General features: G+C 40.5%; 1 protein-coding gene and 2 long non-coding RNA genes across 4 annotated transcripts; 1 reads left to right on the top strand and 2 right to left on the bottom strand.

Moving 5' to 3' along the window:
- Nucleotides 1–5,879: 5,879 nt before the first annotated feature.
- On the bottom strand, nucleotides 5,880–8,422 carry LOC148714137 (uncharacterized). The gene is made up of 2 exons (XR_016396269.1): nucleotides 6,951–8,422; nucleotides 5,880–6,052 (listed from the first exon to the last, which is right to left on the bottom strand). It is a non-coding gene; the product is annotated as an uncharacterized LOC148714137 (long non-coding RNA).
- Nucleotides 8,423–9,490: 1,068 nt separating this feature from the next.
- On the bottom strand, nucleotides 9,491–11,600 carry LOC149753054 (uncharacterized). Of its 2 annotated transcripts, none has more exons than XR_016396267.1 (3): nucleotides 11,401–11,600; nucleotides 10,400–10,499; nucleotides 9,491–9,544 (listed from the first exon to the last, which is right to left on the bottom strand). It is a non-coding gene; the product is annotated as an uncharacterized LOC149753054 (long non-coding RNA). The 2 variants fall into 2 exon arrangements; XR_016396268.1 differs by having other exon boundaries at nucleotides 9,522–9,544; nucleotides 10,388–10,499.
- An 8,113-nt stretch (nucleotides 11,601–19,713) lies between these two features.
- Nucleotides 19,714–21,330, top strand: LOC103709105 (NAC domain-containing protein 100-like). Its single transcript, XM_008794301.5, has 3 exons — nucleotides 19,714–20,041; nucleotides 20,138–20,418; nucleotides 20,491–21,330. Exons 1-3 carry the CDS (start codon nucleotides 19,858–19,860, stop codon nucleotides 21,124–21,126), a joined length of 1,101 nt encoding a protein of 366 aa, XP_008792523.1. The 5' UTR covers nucleotides 19,714–19,857; the 3' UTR covers nucleotides 21,127–21,330.
- Nucleotides 21,331–23,390: the final 2,060 nt, after the last annotated feature.

Here is a 23,390-nt window from a genome sequence, read left to right as displayed (position 1 = left end):
ATATTCTTGGCTGCTTAAGGTGCCTTTTGTTCTCTTTTCCATCAACAACATCCTCACAAAACTTGCATCGTTATATATGCTGGCTTATCCATTGAGAACATAAATGCTGGTTTTTCGCATTTCATTTGTACACATCATGGAAATAAATATGACATGGCTCATCTCTAAAGAAGTTTAAAATTACCGACGGAGGTATTCCTTGGTGGAAATCAATGGCAAAGAAAGGATGTATGAGCCACACATAGATGCTATACTCATCAATGTCGCAGACCACTTGCAAGCACAAAAAAATATGCATCTTTATTTTGAGAAATTTTTTAGGTTCATTTGGCTCGCGGCCACAATTTAAATATATTAGGATAGTCATATTCGTTGACGTGTTTGGTTTGTAACCGAAATTGGAATCGAAAATTTTTTAACTAAATTTATGAAAAATCAATTAAATAGAGGGGTATTTTCGAAAGATTACTTTTTAAAAGTAAATCTGGTAAAAGAAAATTTGAATACTAGGAGAAGATCTAGAATTGGGTATGGAGAATTAGGGCATTCTCATTTTCTCCTAAATAGAATGGGATGGGACTCATGAAACCAAATGACTGGAGCCGGAGTTCTTCATTCCTATTTTTATTCTGGATCGAGTTATAGATCTTCTACCATACTTCATATAGGGATGATTCTCTCAGTGCATAGACACAAATACACTTCACCACATGAATACTTGTACCCTATCAAACTCTTATCAACAGCAGCAAAAGTCGCATGACCCTCAGGATGTCAATCTAGGGTTAGCAGCCCTGATCAAAATGGTGCACTATCACCTAAAGACTTAGATCTACGGTTTGACCAGACGGTCAATGCTGAGTCGTTTCCTCGATCCTGTACAACTTTTCACTTTTCGCTGCCCTTGGTTAGAGAGAGAGAGGAAGAGGGCCTGCATGGAAGAGTCTCTCCATATCAGACAACTGCCACCCTTGAGAACATTTTTGTGAGGGAGAGCATCTTTTTGTTGGCCAAACTGGAAGTCCCTCTCACGCCACTTATATTTCTCGTACCCCGTGCTCACCTAGGCTATCCCCTTGCCCTTTGAACATGTACATCATGTACCTCTAACAGATCACCTGAAACGAGGAAGTAAATGTTACCACGACAATTCGATGCACATATCATAAAAGCATATACCGGCTATCAAAAGCTCGAATAATCAGTATAAACATGCAAGTCAATTGTCAACAAAAATCCAACCACTCAAGTGTGATACATCATACGATATCTCAAAATCTTCAATTAATGTTTTCCATACTTTTTCTTTCCATTCTCTATTAACTTAATCCGGATCAATTATCTTTCCGACTTTGGGCTACATCTCGGTCACGTTTTCGGCCCGTGACGAAGCAATCGATAGTATCATATTTCCGGCCTGTGACGAGGCAATCGATGGTATCACATTTCCAGCCTGTGATGGGGCAATCGATAGTATCACATTTCTAGCCTGTGATGGGGCAATCGATAATATCACATTTCCAGCCTGTGATGGGGTAATCAATACTAACGAGATAAACCCAAAGTCCCTACTCATTTAACCAATTTACATACACACATCAATTCCTTTTTTAGGGGGGGAGAATGTGAGGATCCGTGCGGGCGTATGTTTAGTCCCACATCGGTTATTTGCTGGGTAGATCTTGAGTACTTATACAGGATCAAGGAACCCAAATAATAACTTCCGACTAGCCATTTTGGGTAAGATACTAGGTTGTTACAAATGGTATCAGAGCAGACCCGGCCCATAACTTATGTGAACTAGGGGACACTGCAGCACGGATCCATTGGGGTTGACCACGGACCGATCATGGTGTTTGTGATTGAATTTGAATGAATTTGAACTCTTAGCCTGACGAGGACGTCAGAGCTTGAACGGGAGGAGTATGTGAGGACCCGTGCGGGCGTGTGTTTAGTCCCACATCGGTTATCTGCTGGGTAGATCTTAGGTACTTATACAGGATCAAGGAACCCAAATAATAACTTCCGACTAGTCATTTTGGGTGAGATCCTAGGTTGTTACAGTAAATCCATAGACACGCAGAGAGAGAGAGAGAGATTAAATACTCGTCAACACTCGCATAGGGAATCCGGGGTTCCAATTTAGATATTGGCATTGGTGCTGTATTTTTTGAAAAAAAAAATATATATCAAAAGATGCTTCCTTTGATGGTTATTTTGTCTATAGGTTATAGTATTTTGTTTGACCATTTTACAAGCAAAATATATATTTTATTATATACAGATGGCGTTTGGTAATGAGATGACACATATGAGTTCGGACTAGTGTTCGGTGAGATGCTCTTGACCCATGGGCCTCGGGCCCGAGACATCATAACCACGGCATGCTCGTATGGCAAAGAGACTGCTTATGGGCCTGACTTGGATACTGAAAATGTCAACTGGTAAATAGGTCTAGCCTGATCCATGATCGACTCTACATTGCAAGCCCTACAAGCATAGTAGCCAATCTCTCAGACCTTAAATCAGAGACATAACACAATCATGCTACCAAGAGATACAACCCACAATAATATAAAGCAAATAATCATAATCTCAAATAAAATAAAAGGTCCAAATCCATCATCTATTAAGTGATTAAACAAATACTGGTTCAAAGCGACAAGTTCTTACCTTGCAAATTAGATAAAAAGCGATATCAAATACTCCGGAATAATATCCAAAATCCTTCAAGTTCTCAATTCTTTTTTTCTTAAATTTATTTCTAAGAACCTAAGAGTTGCCTCAGGACCATAAAGATTCACGTTGAGCCCCAAATAAAATATAGCTACTACCCAATACAAGTATCCCACTTGAACCCTGATTTGGCATTTTCCTGATTGTATAGAAATTTTGTTTCAAATGTTATTTTGTAGAAATTTGGGTTACTAGAATATAATTTGCAGAATTTAATAACATAATATGGAACGTAAAAATCAGAGATTAATACACAGAATATAATTTTGCAGAAATTAGTTAGCAGAAATACAATATTCAATAATTAGAAATTAATGTATAACATTAATTAATTCTGTAGAAATTAATTTTTAGAAAATATAGCATTTATTATATTTAGAATTTGGGTGAGAGAAGATAGCATAGAGAATTTGATAATGAGAAGTTTAATTCCTATAAAGCCAACGCACAGAATTTTCTATTTTGCAGAAATTCAGTTACAGAAATATAATATAATATGATAAATCTAATAATCAGAAATTTGAAACCCGAGCATGATAATCCGATAACCAATTTATAGAAATTTAAAACATAATTTAATTGCTAAAATTAAATCTTTGTTGAGATTACATCATTAGAAATTCCCGAAATAATTTAGTGTATCCGGACAATCATTCAAGAAATATATTATTATAGTTTTATTTTCTAGAAGACAATAACTTTGTTATAGGCTGTCTATTGCAATAGATCAAGTCGCCTAACACTCAATTGCCAAGATGTACACCAAAATTCGTTGTATTAATCACAATAAAAAGATATTACAGTAGGAATTACCTTATTCATGATTTTCCACTTGAAATTGGATACTGTCATCTTGAAATGCAAATAGAGCTTGCCAAGTCGTGTAAAGTGCCGGATTCCTGCTTCTATGCTCAAGAGGGAGTGAGCTTTGATAGAGAGGCAGCGTGCACAAGAGAAAGAAGGATAGAAGGGAGAAATGCAATCGGGAGAGACAGAGAGAGAGAGAGAGTGAGTGAGTGATGAGAGGGAAGTAGGCACCGTGAGGTATGGTTAGGATGGGCTGGGGTATGGCTTTAATATCGGGCTAGGGCTTGACTCAAGTAGCTGTTGCAAATAAATTTGAAGCAGAAATAAAATTAAACTATTCTACTTCAATAAATAATAAACAGTAATAGGCTAAAACAAAAAAAAAATTAAAAGTAAAAGTAGAAAAATGGAACTCGAGATGTTGAGGCGTGGTATGTTGGTCACTTTTCTGGAAGTGGATTTCGCCACCTTACAGTGCACTAGGCTTGGATGGCGTTTTACTTCTGAGATACAACAGTCTCTCGTTCCTTCTGTCTCGATGATTTCCACGGATCAAAGAAGTCTTTGAACCCAGAATCAATATGCAACAAGCCCGTTTAAAAAAAAAAATTGGAAAAAATATTTTAACCGGTAGAGAGAGTAGAGAAAGAAGAGAGATTAGGAATCCTCTGCTTCTAATATGATATATTTCTAATCTGTAGAGGTCGTCTATTTATAGACCTCTACGAGACGTATCACGAGGGGTGCCTGTGGGGCGCGACTCTTCGCGTGAGGCGCGAAACCACGGTCGTGCCCCTTGTGGGTGCGATCCTTTGCATGAACGCGAGTTCATGTCCCTCAAGAACGCGCCCCACGAGCGCGACTCCTAGGCCTTGCGCGCCCCTCAGGCGCGACTCCAAGGCCTCGTGCTTGCATGAACGTAAAAGCACTTGCAAGGAACGTAAAAGCCTTTACGTTCGTGCGATTGAGGAAAAACGCAGGAAGAAGGGTGACGCAAAAACCACGGGAAGAAGGACTCAATCTAACATCCTTGTGAGAACAACCCCACACACAAACCAACCGCACCACCAAAGGATGGTGACAAAATAAATCATTTAATCATTAATAAATCCAACAGTAGCAAGGAGAGATAGAGGGGGAGGAGATTGATAGGGTGTGCACCAAGAGAAAGGGATACGGAGGGGCGCAGAATCATGTGAAGAGAAATAAGAGAGGCAAGAGAAAGGTATAAAATTTAGTTGGACTAGATCCATCACTAAGTTAGTAGACTAGTTGTCACGCCCCGAACCCAGCACCCGGGTCCGGTACGCGACCGGCCGCATGAGCCCTAGAGCAGTGCCCTAAAGATCATGCAAGGCCTATGATTAACAAAAATTCCAATAAATCCACAACTAATTTAATAATTCAAATAGACAAATCCGACATGTCCAAATAAACAAATTGGTTCAATTACAAAGTCTTCAAATGTTCATCGACATAAAAGAAGGATAAACAAACTAACTAACTAATAACTCGGGTACTCGCACTCGGCGCCCATCCCATCCAAATCTATGCATGGTAAAGAAAAAGAAGAAAAAGGGGGTGAGCTTTACAGCCCAGTAAGAATCCCTACACTTCCGAACCAACACAATAATAATATGAATTTGAAAGCCACGATAAATCGATGCACATTTCATGAAATCATAAACCGACTATCAAAAGGCTCAAATAATCAATATAAGTATGCACGTCAAATATCAATGAAAGTCCAACCACGCAAGAATGATATAGCATACGATAGCTCATAAATCTTCATTAATGTTTTCAATGCTTTTTCTTTCCATTCTATATTAACTTGATCCGGATCAATTATCTTTCCGACTTTGGGCCAAATCCCGGTCACGTTTCCAGCCCGTGACAGGGCAAACCAATAGTGTCACACTTAGAGCCTGTGACGGGCAAACCAACATTGTCACACTTAGAGCCTGTGACGGGCAAACCAACATTGTCACACTTAGAGCCTGTGACGGGCAAACCAATAGTGTCACACTTAGAGCCTGTGACGGGCAAACCCATAATAACGAGACGGCCCAAAGTCCATGTTCATTTAATCAATTTCACATCCACACATCAATCCCTTTATTTACAACTATAGACTAATCCGGTCACGTTTCCAGCCCGTGACGGGGCAACCAATATTAACAAGGTTAGTCTATAGTACCACATCCATAAATCCAATTATACAGGTGTAGGTTATGCACATGCATACATCATAATATCAATCACAAGCCAACACAATCAAAATATAGTTTAATATAACAATTTTGATTTGTCTGGATCATAGCATATTAATTCAGATCGTAGCATATTATACATATATAAGTATAAAAATATTTATATTATGCAGGATTGGCGTACAAGGATTCTTACCGAAATTGTAGACTGACTCAAATACAGATTTGGATCACAACCTACGAGCTGGGGTGCTGAGTCCCCTGATCAAAACCTCCTGGCACCGCTGACTCTTCCCCTACAACATCAATTATAAATCACAAACTAAATTATTTAATATTTAAATATTCTGAACCATAATTCACATCTACTATGGGGTCCATCACCAGGTCCCCAAACATCTCAATCTCTCCAGATCTAGGGCAGTCGGGGTGGCCCGACTCCCACCTTGCACCATCGGCCCATGTCGTCGCCAGCTGTGGCCGCAGCCATGCCGGCGACGATGGCCGGTCCCGATGAAGAGACCAACATAAAGGGATGATTCCTCTCTCTTCATGGTTGGAAATACATCTCCCTCCCTCAAATCTTCTTTTTTTTTTTGATCCAAGGACAACAGCCATGGTGGCTGTGCCCTCTCCTTCCCCAACCCAACAACACCGTTGGCCGAACCATCGCCGGCTGCCACTGTCGCAGTCGCTGGCAATGGTGACCGACCAAGAGAGGGAGAGAAGGAGAAGTTCCTTCTCATTCTTCTTCTTCTTCTTCCCCCCCCAAAACATACACAGGGTCCCCTTTTTCCTCCCTTCCCTCTCCTTCGTCATCAACAGAAGAACCACCAGGATGGTGGCTCGGCCTTCACCCGACGGCGGCCACCTCACCGTCGTCGCCGGCCGGCGGCCAGCCGACGAGAGGAAGGAGAAAAAGAGATGGGATCGCGAGGAAGATAACCTCGGATCCACTACTCCCGATCACCAACTAAGCCCGAAAAACCCTCTTTGACCCCCACACAACCCAGTCCACCCTACTGCCATGAATCCCGGCCAACCCAGCGGCCGGCGGCGGCAAAATCCGGAGGAGAGGAGCCGAAACAGGGGTACCCTGTTTCGGATCCTTCTTCGGTGATTCCGTCGGCCATAACCCAGGAAACCCAACCCAAAACCAGGCAAATAAAATGCAAAGGACGAAGCCATGCTTACCTCGGCCCGATGAGGGTGTTCCGGCGACTTTCCGGCGAGGAATCGGAGGAGGGGTCTTGGGTTTTCACGCACGGATCCGAGACTTCTTCTCCCGATTTGTGGGGGATCTTCACCGAGGGAGGGAAAAGCTTCTGGCTTCCTCCGCGGCCGGCCGGTTCCTCCCTCCGACGCTCGTCTCTCCGGCGATCTCCTCTAACGCCGCCGCCCTCTCTCCCGTTCTCCTCTCTACCACGATCGTGCCCTAGGCACGATCGTATATGGTGGATGGGCCCGGTCTTTTCGGGCCGGCCCGTCCACCCCTTTTTTTTTTTTTTTTTTAGGGGTATTACATACTCTCCCCCTTAAAAAAATTTCGTCCTCGAAATTAACTTACTTGAAGCCTCAAATTTTTTTTTTAAAAAAAAAAAATTGCATCCATTATATCATCCCTGAGATTTCAAATAGTCTCCCTCTTGGAGTACCTACCCACAAGATTTTGACATACAAAAATTACATCATCTCAAAACTTGATCCTTTCTATTTACCACACATAGTAAGTTCTTTTGATCTCCTTCAAAAGAATTCCAAACTCCCAATGTCATAATTCTTTTTCCGAGAATTTAATTACTCTTGATTAATTTCGCATAAAGATCATAATTGGCTTAACAAGGATAGGAGAAGGCTTTATCGTCAAATGGTCTTCATAATCTTTAATCCTCTTTCTTTTCTTAACTTTGCCCATAATTTAATGATCAACCTCTATCCTAGGAAAACTTCAAACCCCTTTCAAATAGCTAGATTGACAATACCGATCTAGGAGTACGAGATTCATGTTAAAACATTTCAGGTCTAAGACCAACCAAGGAATCATCAACCGTTAATGCTAAATTTAAGATGCCCAAGATTCTCCCAAAAGTTCTCAGCAATAGAAGAGCCCACTGGTAAAATTACATAGCTACCTCTCGATCATCCATAGAATCAACAATATTCTCCTCTATTAGAAACTAACTCAAGTGTTCCATCATAATGCCTTTTAGATCAAATATTGTCCTTAACCAGTTTCAAAATAACTCAAACCACCACACTTTCGCTGCGCGCTCTGATTTAATTCATTAAATACTCTAAAGCCTCTAAAGATTTAGGACCAAAATATCACTTTGCACTAGGAGTAGGAAAATTCAAATTTCAAAACTTTAATTGAGCAGAACCTCCAAATCTCTCTGTCCTCAATTTATGTAGAGTATACTAACCATAACTAACCTTCAAGACATTAATCAAGTTTAACGTCACTACATGATCTTCACAACCATTTTAGGATCCAAAATATCTAGGTTTAATTTAAAGGGGTAATTCTTGTATTCCCTTAGCAATTTAATCAGAAAATCTACATTGATTTTCCTTCCAACAGAATTTACTTCAAATTCAATGGGTTAGAACTGTTGAGCTAATATCACTATGAGTAGGAATTAACCCTATCAACCTCCAAATTCTTTTTTTTTTCACCAAAATTCTTAATGTCTATGATCAATGCTACACATAATAACTTATATAAGCATCTCAAAATCGAAATTTCTACTCAATTTTGTATTTTACAATGACAAAGATTTCAAGTTAACACACCCAATAATCTCCAACAATTATAAGAAAAATTCAGTAGCCCAATCCAAATATGAGAATTCAAATAATTAGAATTCCTCCATCAATATGCATACTCTATGGCCTCAAAATAATCAAATACATCAATAGGAAATAGACCTATTTGCAGTATCCAACATGCCAATATCAGATATAATCCACATGCATTTTCAACTTCGAAGAACGTTCCTTTCAATATTATGAAATCTTCTTAGCTCACTCCAATACTATGGAAGATCTACGTACAAATCTCACTCTAATAATTAGTAGCAAAATCAAAAGTACGATCACATCATAACCCATATCAAGTTTGAACTTCCAGGTCATTTAAATAATATCTGAATATGGTATAACCGATATGCCATTGTTGACCTTCATACAGTTATCTTAGGTCAAACCTCTTTTTTTTTTTATCATGATCCAAGACAATTTATACTTTCCTTCCACACTCATCGAAAACCAAACTCGATGCATACATTTTATCACTATGCCCAGTGATCTTACACCCTAAGCACCGAATTTAATTGTCACGTCCCAAATAATCATAACCTTAAGCTATGATATTTTTCTGTCACAATCCCTAATGATCTTAAACGTCAAACTCTAATGCCACTAAGGCTACAGTCCCTAGTGGTCTTAAACCGTAGATTATAATATCATTCCTGTTACAATCTCAGGTGATTATAAACCAAGGCTCTGATAGTTTTTCTATCATAATTCCCCACTCACACTCACCTGAACCTAAACCTCAGGATATCTTAACCTTAAGCTCTGATACCATTTATAACAACCCAGGACCTCACCCAAAATGGCTAGCCGGAAGATATTATTTGGGTTCTTTGATCCTGTATAAGTACCCAAGATCTACCCAGCGAATAACCGATGTGGGACTAAACACACGCCCGCACGGATTCTCACACTAATAACTCGGGTACTCGCACTCGGCGCCCATTCCATCCAAATCTATGCATCCTGCAACTCTGGTAAAGAAAAAGAAGAAAAAGGGGGTGAGCTTTACAGCCCAGTAAGAATCCCTACACTTCCGAACCAACACAATAATAATATGAATTTGAAAGCCACGATAAATCGATGCACATTTCATGAAATCATAAACCGACTATCAAAAGGCTCAAATAATCAATATAAGTATGCACGTCAAATATCAATGAAAGTCCAACCACGCAAGAATGATATAGCATACGATAGCTCATAAATCTTCATTAATGTTTTCAATGCTTTTTCTTTCCATTCTATATTAACTTGATCCGGATCAATTATCTTTCCGACTTTGGGCCAAATCCCGATCACGTTTCCAGCCCGTGACAGGGCAAACCAATAGTGTCACACTTAGAGCCTGTGACGGGCAAACCAACATTGTCACACTTAGAGCCTGTGACGGGCAAACCAACATTGTCACACTTAGAGCCTGTGACGGGCAAACCAATAGTGTCACACTTAGAGCCTGTGACGGGCAAACCCATAATAACGAGACGGCCCAAAGTCCATGTTCATTTAATCAATTTCACATCCACACATCAATCCCTTTATTTACAACTATAGACTAATCCGGTCACGTTTCCAGCCCGTGACGGGGCAACCAATATTAACAAGGTTAGTCTATAGTACCACATCCATAAATCCAATTATACAGGTGTAGGTTATGCACATGCATACATCATAATATCAATCACAAGCCAACACAATCAAAATATAGTTTAATATAACAATTTTGATTTGTCTGGATCATAGCATATTAATTCAGATCGTAGCATATTATACATATATAAGTATAAAAATATTTATATTATGCAGGATTGGCGTACAAGGATTCTTACCGAAATTGTAGACTGACTCAAATACAGATCTGGATCACAACCTACGAGCTGGGGTGCTGAGTCCCCTGATCAAAACCTCCTGGCACCGCTGACTCTTCCCCTACAACATCAATTATAAATCACAAACTAAATTATTTAATATTTAAATATTCTAAACCATAATTCACATCTACTATGGGGTCCATCACCAGGTCCCCAAACATCTCAATCTCTCCAGATCTAGGGCAGTCGGGGTGGCCCGACTCCCACCTTGCACCATCGGCCCATGTCGTCGCCAGCCGTGGCCGCAGCCATGCCGGCGACGATGGCCGGTCCCGATGAAGAGACCAACATAAAGGGATGATTCCTCTCTCTTCATGGTTGGAAATACATCTCCCTCCCTCAAATCTTCTTTTTTTTTTTGATCCAAGGACAACAGCCATGGTGGCTGTGCCCTCTCCTTCCCCAACCCAACAACACCGTTGGCCGAACCATCGCCGGCTGCCACTGTCGCAGTCGCTGGCAATGGTGACCGACCAAGAGAGGGAGAGAAGGAGAAGTTCCTTCTCATTCTTCTTCTTCTTCTTCTTCCCCCCCCAAAACATACACAGGGTCCCCTTTTTCCTCCCTTCCCTCTCCTTCGTCATCAACAGAAGAACCACCAGGATGGTGGCTCGGCCTTCACCCGACGGCGGCCACCTCACCGTCGTCGCCGGCCGGCGGCCAGCCGACGAGAGGAAGGAGAAAAAGAGATGGGATCGCGAGGAAGATAACCTCGGATCCACTACTTCCGATCACCAACTAAGCCCGAAAAACCCTCTTTGACCCCCACACAACCCAGTCCACCCTACTGCCATGAATCCCGGCCAACCCAGCGGCCGGCGGCGGCAAAATCCGGAGGAGAGGAGCCGAAACAGGGGTACCCTGTTTCGGATCCTTCTTCGGTGATTCCGTCGGCCATAACCCAGGAAACCCAACCCAAAACCAGGCAAATAAAATGCAAAGGACGAAGCCATGCTTACCTCGGCCCGATGAGGGTGTTCCGGCGACTTTCCGGCGAGGAATCGGAGGAGGGGTCTTGGGTTTTCACGCACGGATCCGAGACTTCTTCTCCCGATTTGTGGGGGATCTTCACCGAGGGAGGGAAAAGCTTCTGGCTTCCTCCGCGGCCGGCCGGTTCCTCCCTCCGACGCTCGTCTCTCCGGCGATCTCCTCTAACGCCGCCGCCCTCTCTCCCGTTCTCCTCTCTACGACGATCGTGCCCTAGGCACGATCGTATATGGTGGATGGGCCCGGTCTTTTCGGGCCGGCCCGTCCACCCCTTTTTTTTTTTTTTTTTTTTAGGGGTATTACACTAGTCTTATTGCAAAGCAACACACACAATTATATCCATGCGGATGTATGTTTGGTCCTATATTAGTTATTTGCTAGGAAGATTTTACATAGAGGTCCTCGGTTGTAACAAATGATATTAGAGCAATGTTGGCCTATGACCCATATGGACTAAAGGACACTGTAATATGAGTCTAGATTAAATTAGTAGTATTTATGATTGGATTTGAATAGATTTAGACCCTTAACCTAGTGAGAATGATAGGGCTTAAACAAGATGAGTATATGAGGATCCATGCTAGTGTGTATTGTGCTTTTTTCGATTTGTCCATCCTTATGCGTGTTGCTCGTCGATTGAACTGGTTTACTAACTGAGCAGTGGACCTGATCCAACCAATAATCACTCCAAAGAAAGGGGCATGTGTTCTGCATTCTCTTTCAAAATTTTTTTAATTGAAATGGGTGCTTCATAACCATTTATTAGAAAATAAAAATATCACAAAACTGAATGAGATTGTCATATAGTCCATCCAAAAAGTGCCATCCAAATGCTCCGCCATAAAGAAGATCAGCCAATCTACAACTTTGTTCGCCTCATGGTATACATAAATAGCCTGAAATGAGGCGTAGCTCCTAATGGTTCTCCAAATATCTAGCTGTAATAAGTGCCCTATGTCTGTCTTGAAATCCATCCTATCACAGTTGAAGAATCGCCCTCCAAGAGAATATTGTATATCTGCAATATAAGACCCGGATACTTGATTCCTTCTCATGCCCATCTCAGCTTCGCTTTGAGGACAAAAATATCATAAACTTGATTGCTGTCAGTAGCAATGAATCTAGAATTTGGCCCTTTGATCATGAACTCCGTACCACCTCTATCTCCACCATCAGCTAGAAAATAGAAATATTTTGTACTGATTTTATTTATTTATTTGAAAATCTGGGTATCTCGGGTACAAACAAATTCTCCAAGATTGTACCGTGGCATATCTAGAACTTACATGGTGATCACATCGTTGCACACCATCTTTATTTTTCTCTAGCTTTAACAGTAACTACTAGTTAACTAGATCATTCTAAACTTGTCGAGATAGTTTATATTTTGTGCATGATATGACCTTAATGTCTTTGTCTAATCAGTTCTCAATATAAAATATTCATAGTCAAAATATTTATTTGCTGAAAAAAGTATAAATTTAAATTTTGTAGTCAACTTGTCATTTAAAAGCTTAAACCTAGAGCAAGCATATGCCATAGACAGGTTGCTTGATATTTCAATCATTTGATTAGCTATGTAAGAATTTTTACCAATTGATACTTTTGAGGATCACTTGGATGCTCGCTTAACATAACCATGAAATATTCCTCATATGGTTATTGACGAGAATAAGTCAATGGAAAGAAAAAATGAACTTCTCTTCCTAATAGTCAAACTTTTGATATAAAGATCGAGAAAAACGTGAAGGATTTGGTGGCTTTTCATACTCCCCAGGGCTTACTTGGCCCTAGGCCTTACAATACCCTGTCCTGTAGGTGTAGGCTATGCCATTTGGGAGTTCCCCATATATTTCTCTTCTTCTAATTTAGTTCGCGATTGAAATCGGAATCCAAATGAATTGGTATGAGAATCGGAATGACCATATCCATCTACGTGTTCGGGTCGTGACCATAATTAAAATGCAATTTAAATACTAGGAGAGAGAGTGGAGATTAAGTTTTAAGGGATTGTGGTATTCCTATTTCTCTCTAAAATCAGAAATGAGAATGGGACTCTTCTATTCAAACAGCCAGAACGGAATCCACTCATTCCTATTTCTATTTCTATTTTCATTCCCCTCTCCCCAAACCAAATATGCCCTTACTGCACACAGCCAACAGAGCCTGATGGCTTGGTGGAGTAGGATTTCAGGTTATTCCCTACATGGGCTGGGCTCGGCCTGTTGAATGCTACTGTGAGAACCAGCCTACAAACAGTGGGCTAATGGGCCAAGCTCAACGTGGCCAGCCCATCTGGAGTTCCAGAGGCGGTGATCATCAGCTGAGGCGGTTACAACCGCCTGACAGCCACGATCACCACCACCACGCTTCCTCTCTTCCCACCGAGGGCTATAAGAATCCAGAGATTTTTCTCAGGGATGCTTCATCCCTCACCTCTCACTGCCTCTCACTCCCTCTTTCTCCTGCTACAAGGAGCTGGATTGGGAGCGACGGAGGAGTAGATACCCTCAGCTCGTCACTGCAACTGAGCCGCCGGAGCATGCACAGTAGCTCGCCGGAACGCCTCACAGCTCTTCGGAGCTAGGTAAACCCTTAACCCATTCCTCCATTCATGGTTTACATGCTATTAGCTTAGCTAGGGGATGGTTAACAGAGGAAAAAGGGTAGGGAGAAGATGAAGAGGAGGGAGGAGAAAGATCTAACCAAGGATCGGCTGTGATCCGACATTGACCGAGGATCTTCCTCTTTCACCCGATTGTAGTTTCCCCTCCCATTAAAACCCTAAATGTATACTTACCGTTGATGCACGGAAGGGTCTTTGGGCTCGGACAGATCGGGTTCCCATGGGTGGAACCGGTCTGATCTTGGCCGGAGAGGATCGGAGAAGAAGAGCCAAAGGGGATCTCCCTGCTGGCCGTGGACGCCACCGGCTCGGGCCACCGTGGAGGCCATCGGGCCGACCGCGGGTGTCGGCCGTACGCTACGCGTGCACCACCGGCTTCGGCCGGTTCTGCCGCTCCTCGACGGGTGGCCGTGCCCCATCTCCTCCACCGGAGGTGGAGGAGGAGAGCTCCTAGTCGGGCCGTGGAGGCTGCAGGTGGAACCACGGCCGCCGCAGGTGCCGCCGGTTGGTCGCAGCACCTCCGGCTTCAGGCCGGCCTCCTCCCGAGCGCCTCCCGAGCTCGTCTCCCAGTGTCATGGGAGAAGAAGAGAAGAGGAAGAGGAGCTCGGGAAGGGAAGAAGAAAGAGGAGGAAAGGAAGGTTCGGGAAGGGAGAAGAAGAAAGAAAAGAAAAAGAAGAAAGAAAAAGAAAAGAAAAAAAAAGAAAATAAATAAAAATGGCTGTGGGCCGAATTGGGCCTGATTCTGGCGGTGGGCTTCATATGAACCGGGCTTTAAAGGCCTGAGGTCGGGTTGGTCTCTGATCCGAGCTCAGTGTTCTTAATAACAAAACTAACTGGGCCTGAAGAGCTCAAATTTTAATATAGAGATTAAATTGAATATAGTTTGAGGCTAGGCTCCCTTTTAAATTAATTAGAACTGATAAGGATTAATTATAAATTAACTAATTGTGTTTCTGGGCCTGAATACAAATGGGCCCAGTAATTAAATCAGGCCACGGGCCTGATCCAGAAACCAATTAAACTTTGGGCCTGAATGCAAATGGGCCCTGACCTGAACCAGAGAGCAATTGGGTCAAACCCGAACCAGAAGGTGAACCAGACCTGAACCAGGAATTTAACCAAATCTGAACCATGAAGTAGATTAGACCAGAACCAGAAATTGAATTGGGCCATGGGCCTGAACCAGAAATTAAATTGGGCTATGGACCCGAAAATGAAATTGAGTCCTATGGATGGGTTGTAAATGACTTTAAGATTATAAATAAATAGAAATTAAATATGTAAGTGACATGTAATTTAATGATCTTGCTAGGTCTTGAAGAATTGGCATTTGATGGGCAAATTAAGGTAAGTAACATGTCTTAATCTTATTATGGATCATGTATCACGTTTTACATGGTGAAAAAGTGTTATTTATAGAATTGGAATTGTGTATATAAATTGTGGAAAATATAAGTAACCCGGATATAATCTTATGTTTTATCAAATACTTGTGACTATTTGATTATGAAATTGTATATGATTATTTATATTTTCACAAAATTAGGATCCAACATGTGTTAGCAAATGATTGCATGATTTTGGATAAATAGCATCCATAATGATTATTATATTATTTACACATTATTATGATGAGGTAGAAAGATGCATGGAAAGAAAAATAAAGTTTTCAGCATGATCATGAATTTTATTCAGCATGATGCCATTACTCACTTTCCAATGTACCGATGAGGAAAAATTTATGAAAAGCATGATATGTTTTTAAGAACTCTCAGATCGCTATGTACGGCCCTCGCCAGCGGGTTATAGTAGCTTGGTTTAGACCCTGCCAACGGAGAACAATAGTTGGCAAAGATTATGGCCCTCGCCAGCGGGTTACAGTAGCTCGGCATACGGCCCTCGCCAGCGGGTTATAGTAGCTTGGTTTAGACCCTGCCAACGGAGAACAATAGTTGGCAAAGATTATGGCCCTCGCCAGCGGGTTACAGTAGCTTGGCATACGGCCCTCGCCAGCGGGTTATAGTAGCTTGGTTTAGACCCTGCCAACGAGGAACAATAGTTGGCAAAGATTATGGCCCTCGCCAGCGGGTTACAGTAGCTCGGCATACGGCCCTCGCCAGCGGGTTATAATAGCTTGGCTTAGACCCTGCCAACGGGAAATAATAGTTGGTAAAGATTATGGCCCTGTCACGGGTAATAATAGTGACCATAGCTGCACTACCATCTGAGAGCATGATTTTCAAAGCATGAATAATGATGAGTACGGATTACAAAGCATGAATAATGATGAGTACGTATTTCAAAGCATAGGATAATGACAAAAGTTTTATGATGCATAGCCATGTTTATGAAGTTGCATAAATGGACATGCATAGTTTTATGACTGGTTTGTTATATGAAATCTTACTTTGTTACAACTGTTAGTTTCTTAAATTAATGCACTAGTATGAAAAATATTATGCTTGATCAGATAAGATTATGCATGGTTACTTACTGAGCTTTATAACTCATACCCATTTATTTATGTTCTTACAGATGAATAGGAGATGCTAGGAACAAGGAGCGTGACATGCTTCAGGGTTATGGGGAAAAAGAAATGACACATTAAATGTTGCTATTTTTAGATGCTTGTAATCAATCTTTTATTGATGAAACATTTGAAGTTTTTAAGTGGCTGCGTGTTATTGCGGGCAAAGGTTTGCAATAGCACGGCCGTGTCATGATCGGAATTCGGGGCGTGACAGCTACTTTATGTCCGTAGTCTGGGATAAGCTCCACCCTGCCTAACTTGTTTTGTTAGTTCACCAAACTTTTCATCATATAAAGTACTTACTCTATATATAATGTCTAATACTCAGTGATCTGAGTTCATTTATCACTTTAGAGTTACTTCAGCACAAGGTTTTGCCACTAAACCGTTAAAATTCGAAACAATGTTTATTTCCATCGAAACAATAATTTTGAATGTCAAATAACTGATGCTAGCTTATCATCTGTCGGAAGAGATGAAGCTCCTGAAATTAAACATTGTCAAATGGAAATCGCACACGTGGTGGACACGAATCGAGAACGCCGGATTTAAAAGTCAACCGTATGCCCGGGACACATCTTAATGAGTTTGACTTGATGTACGGCCAAGAAGAGTTAAAAGCTTGCCGGTGGGAATTTTCCGGCCACGGTCAGGCCGAAATGGTTGAACCGGAGGCTGTCTGTGAGCTGGGATAAGCTCGACACTGCGGCTCCTGCCTGGTTTCCACTTGTCATTTGGTCAAAAAAAGAAAAAAAAATCAAGCCGAGTTAGGCCATCTGCACCTAAATTTTCCACACATTTGCAGCTACCCAAGATATTTTTCTTAGTTCAACCCTTCCCTTTTTATTGATTTTTTTCACATTTATCAATCACATTTCAATTAAGCCATACGCACAGGCTTGCAAGCTATAATTTATAAGAGCTTTTTTTTCTTGTATTTGATAATATATTTCTTGAAATGGCTTCTCAACTGACCATGGGAGGCTAGCTCTATTGGAGCCTTTAGCATAAGCAAAATGATGTGAAAAAAAATTAAAAAAGAGACGCACAACACATGGTGAAGATGTGTTAAAGTTACACAAAAGTCTTCCATTATTCATTTACATTATTATAGTGCAATTATAAAGAGAATGTGTATTCATTTTTCCTTGCTCTTGGAGCATTCCTCTTTTATATTTTGAATGGTTTTCTTTGGGGGCATTGTTCTATGGATACCCGTGTTTGTCTCTTTTGTTCCTAATTTTGCAATAAAATAAGAGCTTTCTTCTTTTTTTTTTCATAATTTGTCTTTCTTCCCTTCAGCTTTCCTAAAAAGAAACCAAAAGATTCATCTAAGAACCTTTTGAACATTTCTATTCGCCACTTTATCTTTATTTTTTTTGGCCAAAAAGGTCTGGCGATGTATGCTCTTTTATACTTGGCAAAAAACTAGAGTTTGGTGTTAGATAGGGATCCATTCCAATTTGGACTATATAACATTAAATTGAAAATGTCGTACATGAGGCTTGATCATCCATCTTTACATCCCTCGCTATTGGGGTTACTTTTGTATAAAATTAGTATATCTCACTTGATTCAACTCTCTGCTGAGTTAAGAAAAGTTTGTTTCTATGAATTTGCTAAATTTCCCATTTATTCATTAAAAAAATAGCTTCTCAAAAATAAGAAGGTAATTATTAAACTATATATACAATAAAAAATTTATTAAATTTGAGGATAATAGCCAGCCACCCATACTATGGGTGAAAATGCTCTAGCAACTAAAAATTGTACCTCAAAAGTTACTCCTATGTATTATATTCTTATTGCTCCCTTTTATTTGGCATTGTGAAATATGTCATATAATTAATTAAAATCTTAAAATGATATTGACTTCAAAATACAGGTATTAAAATCAACTAGTGCAGACAATGAGATAGGAGATGAACAGTTATAATTAAATATTATTAACTCTCATTTGGACCTTGCATGCTTCTTAATTTTCTAAAAATTTATGTTAAGGTTAATTCATTTCCCTTTTCAATTGGAGGAGGTTTAAATACTACCCAAATATAATACTACCCTCCACATATTATATTCATTTTGAGATGAGATGGTTTGGACGACATGCATTTATTTTTCACCAAAAAAAAAGAGATGTTTATTTCTTAAGTTGTAAGCTCGACCATTAGTTCTTTCCTGAATTAAGGACATCAGTATCTAATTATACTATCTTGGTTAAAAATATCTTGTAGAGGGTATCAGTATCTAATTATACCATCTAGGTGGCACATAACCTTTGCCTTTCTGAACGAACCTTCTATTGGAGAAAGGAATTGGATGGACGGGTATATAGAAGATCTTCTTCCATGAGAAAGGAATTGGATGGACGGGTATAGAAGTTTTCCGGTTCATGTACTCTTTAATCGAAGTGTACAACCGTAACTTGTGCGTTGGGATTGAGAAGGAGAAAGGGAACTCTGCAGTCTTTTTCTTACAAAATAATTAATTATCGTACATAAAAACTATTTAATCTTAATGGCTATGATTTTTCTAGCTAACTACGCCATAAAGGCTGCACCTACTTAAATGATTCTTTTTAATACTTGGGTCATTGTAGGACAAAAGCCAACTCAAGAGCCAAGCCATTCCAAGCTAGGCTGCTTTCGCATCCTTCTATCGACAAACTTTTGATGTCCTGCGTAAAATAAACAAAAATGAATCCAGTCTAAATTTCTAGGATAACTTTTTTATACAAGCCGCATGAAACCAGTGACATGTTTGTAACTATCTATTACATCGGGAAGTTAATGCCCTCACAGCAGCACAACTAGAAGCATCGCCATGGGCGTCTACAGTATGAAACTACCTTCCCATGTAGTGTTTTGTCAAAGAGCTGCAGTTACCTGGAAACTGCACCAGGGGAGTTAAAATACTAGATCAAGGGATAGGAAATGAAAAGAGAAAGTGACAGACCATGACAAACTTGATAAATTCCATCATTGTGATAACTCTTAACGATAACAATAGCAATAGCATAACAACAAACAAGTGGGCCTCCCAAAGAGGCTTATTTGGTAAGTGCCTTCGTTGGCACGGATCTCAGCCCCACTATTTAAGTTGGCTTCTTCTTCTTCTCTTCTCTTCGTTCTTATTCCCAACTCTTTCCATCTCTTCCTTTCCTTCCACCTCCTTTCTGAGATTTTTAGTTCTTTGCACTCTTGTTTCCTCATCTTGGTCTTCAGCCTTTGTTCATCAATTGATTGTTAGGACTCGGCTTTTAGAGGTGCGACCATGGGAGAGGTCTCAGTACCGGCCGAGGAGGAATGCCTGGACTTGCCCCCTGGCTTTAGATTTCACCCCACAGATGAAGAGATAATAACTCACTACCTCTCGGCCAAGGTTATGAATCCTAGCTTCAGTGCAAGAGCTATGGGAGAGGTGGATTTGAACAAGTGTGAACCTTGGGATCTTCCAAGTAGCATTCTCACCTCTGGTCTCTTCTTTTATATTTTGATCTTGATTTTTGGGCTGTTGTTTTGATGTTTGTGCGTTTTTCTTCTTGTCATCTCAGGCAAAGCCAAGATGGGAGAGAAGGAATGGTACTTCTTCTGTCAGAAGGATAGGAAGTACCCTACGGGCACGAGGATAAATAGGGCCACAGAATATGGGTATTGGAAGGCCACCGGAAAGGATAAGGAGATTTATAGGGGGAAAGGGATACTTGTGGGGATGAAGAAGACCCTGGTCTTTTACAGGGGAAGAGCTCCCAAAGGAGAGAAGACCAACTGGGTCATCCATGAATTCAGACTTGAAGGAAGAACCCAGTACCATAATCACCACAGAACTCCAAGGGTACCCTCTTTCCCATAATTCTCCCTTATGTAAGTTGTGAGAGGACTTAAAAATTTATTATTATGATTGCAGGACGGATGGGTTGTGTGCAGGGTGTTCCATAAGAACACAGGAATGAAAAGAAGCCCAATCGCAGACCTTGCGAGGATGAACTCATTTGGAGACCATACTATGGACTGTCTCATGGATCCTTCCTACTTCAATTCTGACAACAGGCCTAGTTCGAGCTTTACTGATGGTGGACATGGTGCCAGTTTTAGAGGGATTTCTATGAACAATACCTTGATGCCTTCCAGCTACTCCACCATGTTGGGCTTAGAGGATCCACAATACAAGAGCCTCATGGCTAACAGCTTCCCTAGTATCGACAACCAAGAGAGAACATCAGTGCTCTTCCCACAAATCCCTGCTCAAAATCCTTATTTCTTACCTCCAGGATCAACCAACTTGGGCTACTTGCACCAGGAGCAAGCAATTGCAGAAGCTCTATCTGGGGCTAATAATGGCCTAAAGAGTACTTGCAAGTTAGAGCAGCTCTCCAATTCAATGGCCTCACAGGACACGGGATTGAGCAATGATCGGAACACCACCGAGACATCCTCAGCCATATCAAAGCATGAGATGAGCAGCTACCGGTCCTACGAAGATCCTGATGGCGGGGCTGCTGCTGGACCAATTCTAGATTTGGACAATCTGTGGAAGTACTGAAGGGTCCATAGTTTGGACCAGTTCATTAATTTATTCGATAGTTACACTCGTTGAATCTTGCTTCATCGAGTTCTTTCCGAGACCATTCGTCTATCTTCGCAAAAGAGCTCGTCTTTCAGATATTCTTACTGTTTATGGACTTCAGATTGCATAGCGATTGTATCACACTTTATAGTTGTCTAATGGAGCGTGAAATTTTCGATACTTTTTCTTTGGTTGAATTTAAGTGGCATATGTTGTTTTGATTTATTTGGTTTTTCTTATATTTGTGAGGTGTTTGCAATAAAAGCCAACACATTGGAAATATACAAGACAATATTTCTTATGCATACTATGTTACTAGCTATAATCTCAATATAAGAATCATATGCTGGAGATATTCTCGACATACCAACCTGCCATGCTTCACAACTTTCTTTTCCTTTTTTCTAACTTGGAAGCTATTTGAATGTTATGCAAAAATATGATGAATCACTTCAGTCAAAACCAATTTGCGTAAAATCTCAGTATCCATGATCATTTTTCTGAGAAACATGTCCTCTTTATCAGGTAGAAACCCTAGAAGAATTTAGTAGGATTCTTCATCATGCCTGAATTCTTATTGCGCATTTACATCTCCTCCTACTACGTTAATTGTTAAATCCAACCTCTGATTCTCCGCCCTTCTCAGATTCAGAAAAGACCGGTCCCATGCCAGTCCATGTACCCACGGCATGCACCTTATGACCTAAATAAATTGGTACAAAGGCACATATAAATGTGAGCCAGCAAGATCAAAGCATCTAGTCCCAAGTCCACATGCAATGATGGTCCATTTATGATCATAAAACCCATCAACCCCATGCGGCTGCAAAGCCCTTCTCCAACCCAAAGCCCCACTTTTGAACAGGTCTCATTATGGGATCCTCACCACCTCCATCTATTCAGGTGGTTAACCTTTTACCAAAAGGAAGGCAACTTGACAAGAGAAGAGAGAGAGAGAGAGAGAGAGAGAGAGAGGGAGGGAGAGAGTGCTGTTGGGAAAGGAAATGAGTTTTAGCTAGAAGCTGAGGTGAGTGAAGACAGCAGGAAGTTCAAGTGAAGGACGGGGGGGTTCTGTTCATGTGATATTGTTTGGCCTCTAAGCCTTCTTTCCATTCAAAGCGAATGTTTTTCTGTTTCAAACTTTAGGAGATGAGCAGAAGAGCCTGCTTTTCCGTCACTTCCTTTCATGCATCAAAAGCTTGAAAAGAGGAATATTCTCATCCACACCACCTCACATGCTATAAATGACCTTGGCTCGGCTAGCTGGTCTTCAGCTGCCAAGCCTCCAAAAGTTGAGCCATTGTAGCTTATGGAAGGACCTTGACCCAAAAGAGGAAAAAAAAATCATAATTAGGTTATTGATGGTAGCTAAGCCTAGACAATTTAGGTTATTGCTGGTTGCTTGAAGTATCATAATCATGTCCTTTAAAAAATTAGTTTCCCAAAAATGGTATCAAGGATTAATTTTGAAATATTTAGCATAGTGGTCGTATTAGGTCTCATATGTATTGGTGTAAATAATTACATCCAAAATAGTGAAAATTAGGTTAGTATGACTACGAAAATAATTCATAATAGCGTGCACTCAACATATTCTTAATTCTATTGGTCTTGAATTAGAATGTCAGTTGTAAAGTGGGGCCCACAAAAAAAATAGATAATGAGATTGTTGTTTCATCCAAATGAGAAGATTTAGCAAAAGTCATGAAGTTTGTATGAATACCAAACTTGCATAAGCTAAAAGTGACATTTATCTTCATGCATGTGAAATGTCGATATATTTTTCTTTGGTTAATTTCTTTCTGATTAGAAATCAAACATCTATTTTGAATGATGGATACCCTTAGTAACATTACCCACAATAAAATGACAATCCTAAAGCATAGGAGTAGAATTTGATTTTGGATACATATTCAGTGAAAGAAGCTACATGAAGAAATAATATTTTATAATTTTATGAAAGTTTTGCTATATGATATTGTGCATAGTTAATTCTTGATATAAAAGTTACATGAAGCTTCATAAACTCCTCGTATCATTTACATGAACATCTCTAAATATGAAATGACTTGAAGTGTTTCTATTTGTCATTGCATCCAAGATGTGATGTATACCTAATTGTACTGTTGTCTCTCCATGCAAACCTTAGTTGTCATACTACCATATTTATATTAAAATCATAAATAGAAGGTAGGCACATAGGTACAAGCATTCAAAACAAACAAACATATGTATGTAAA

Source organism: Phoenix dactylifera, chromosome 8 (genome assembly GCF_051530095.1).
Source record: "Phoenix dactylifera cultivar Ajwa chromosome 8, Ajwa_hap1_PhDact_Kaust_v1.1, whole genome shotgun sequence".
Taxonomy (NCBI): domain Eukaryota; kingdom Viridiplantae; phylum Streptophyta; class Magnoliopsida; order Arecales; family Arecaceae; genus Phoenix; species Phoenix dactylifera.
This window is presented reverse-complemented; position numbering and strand designations above follow the sequence as displayed.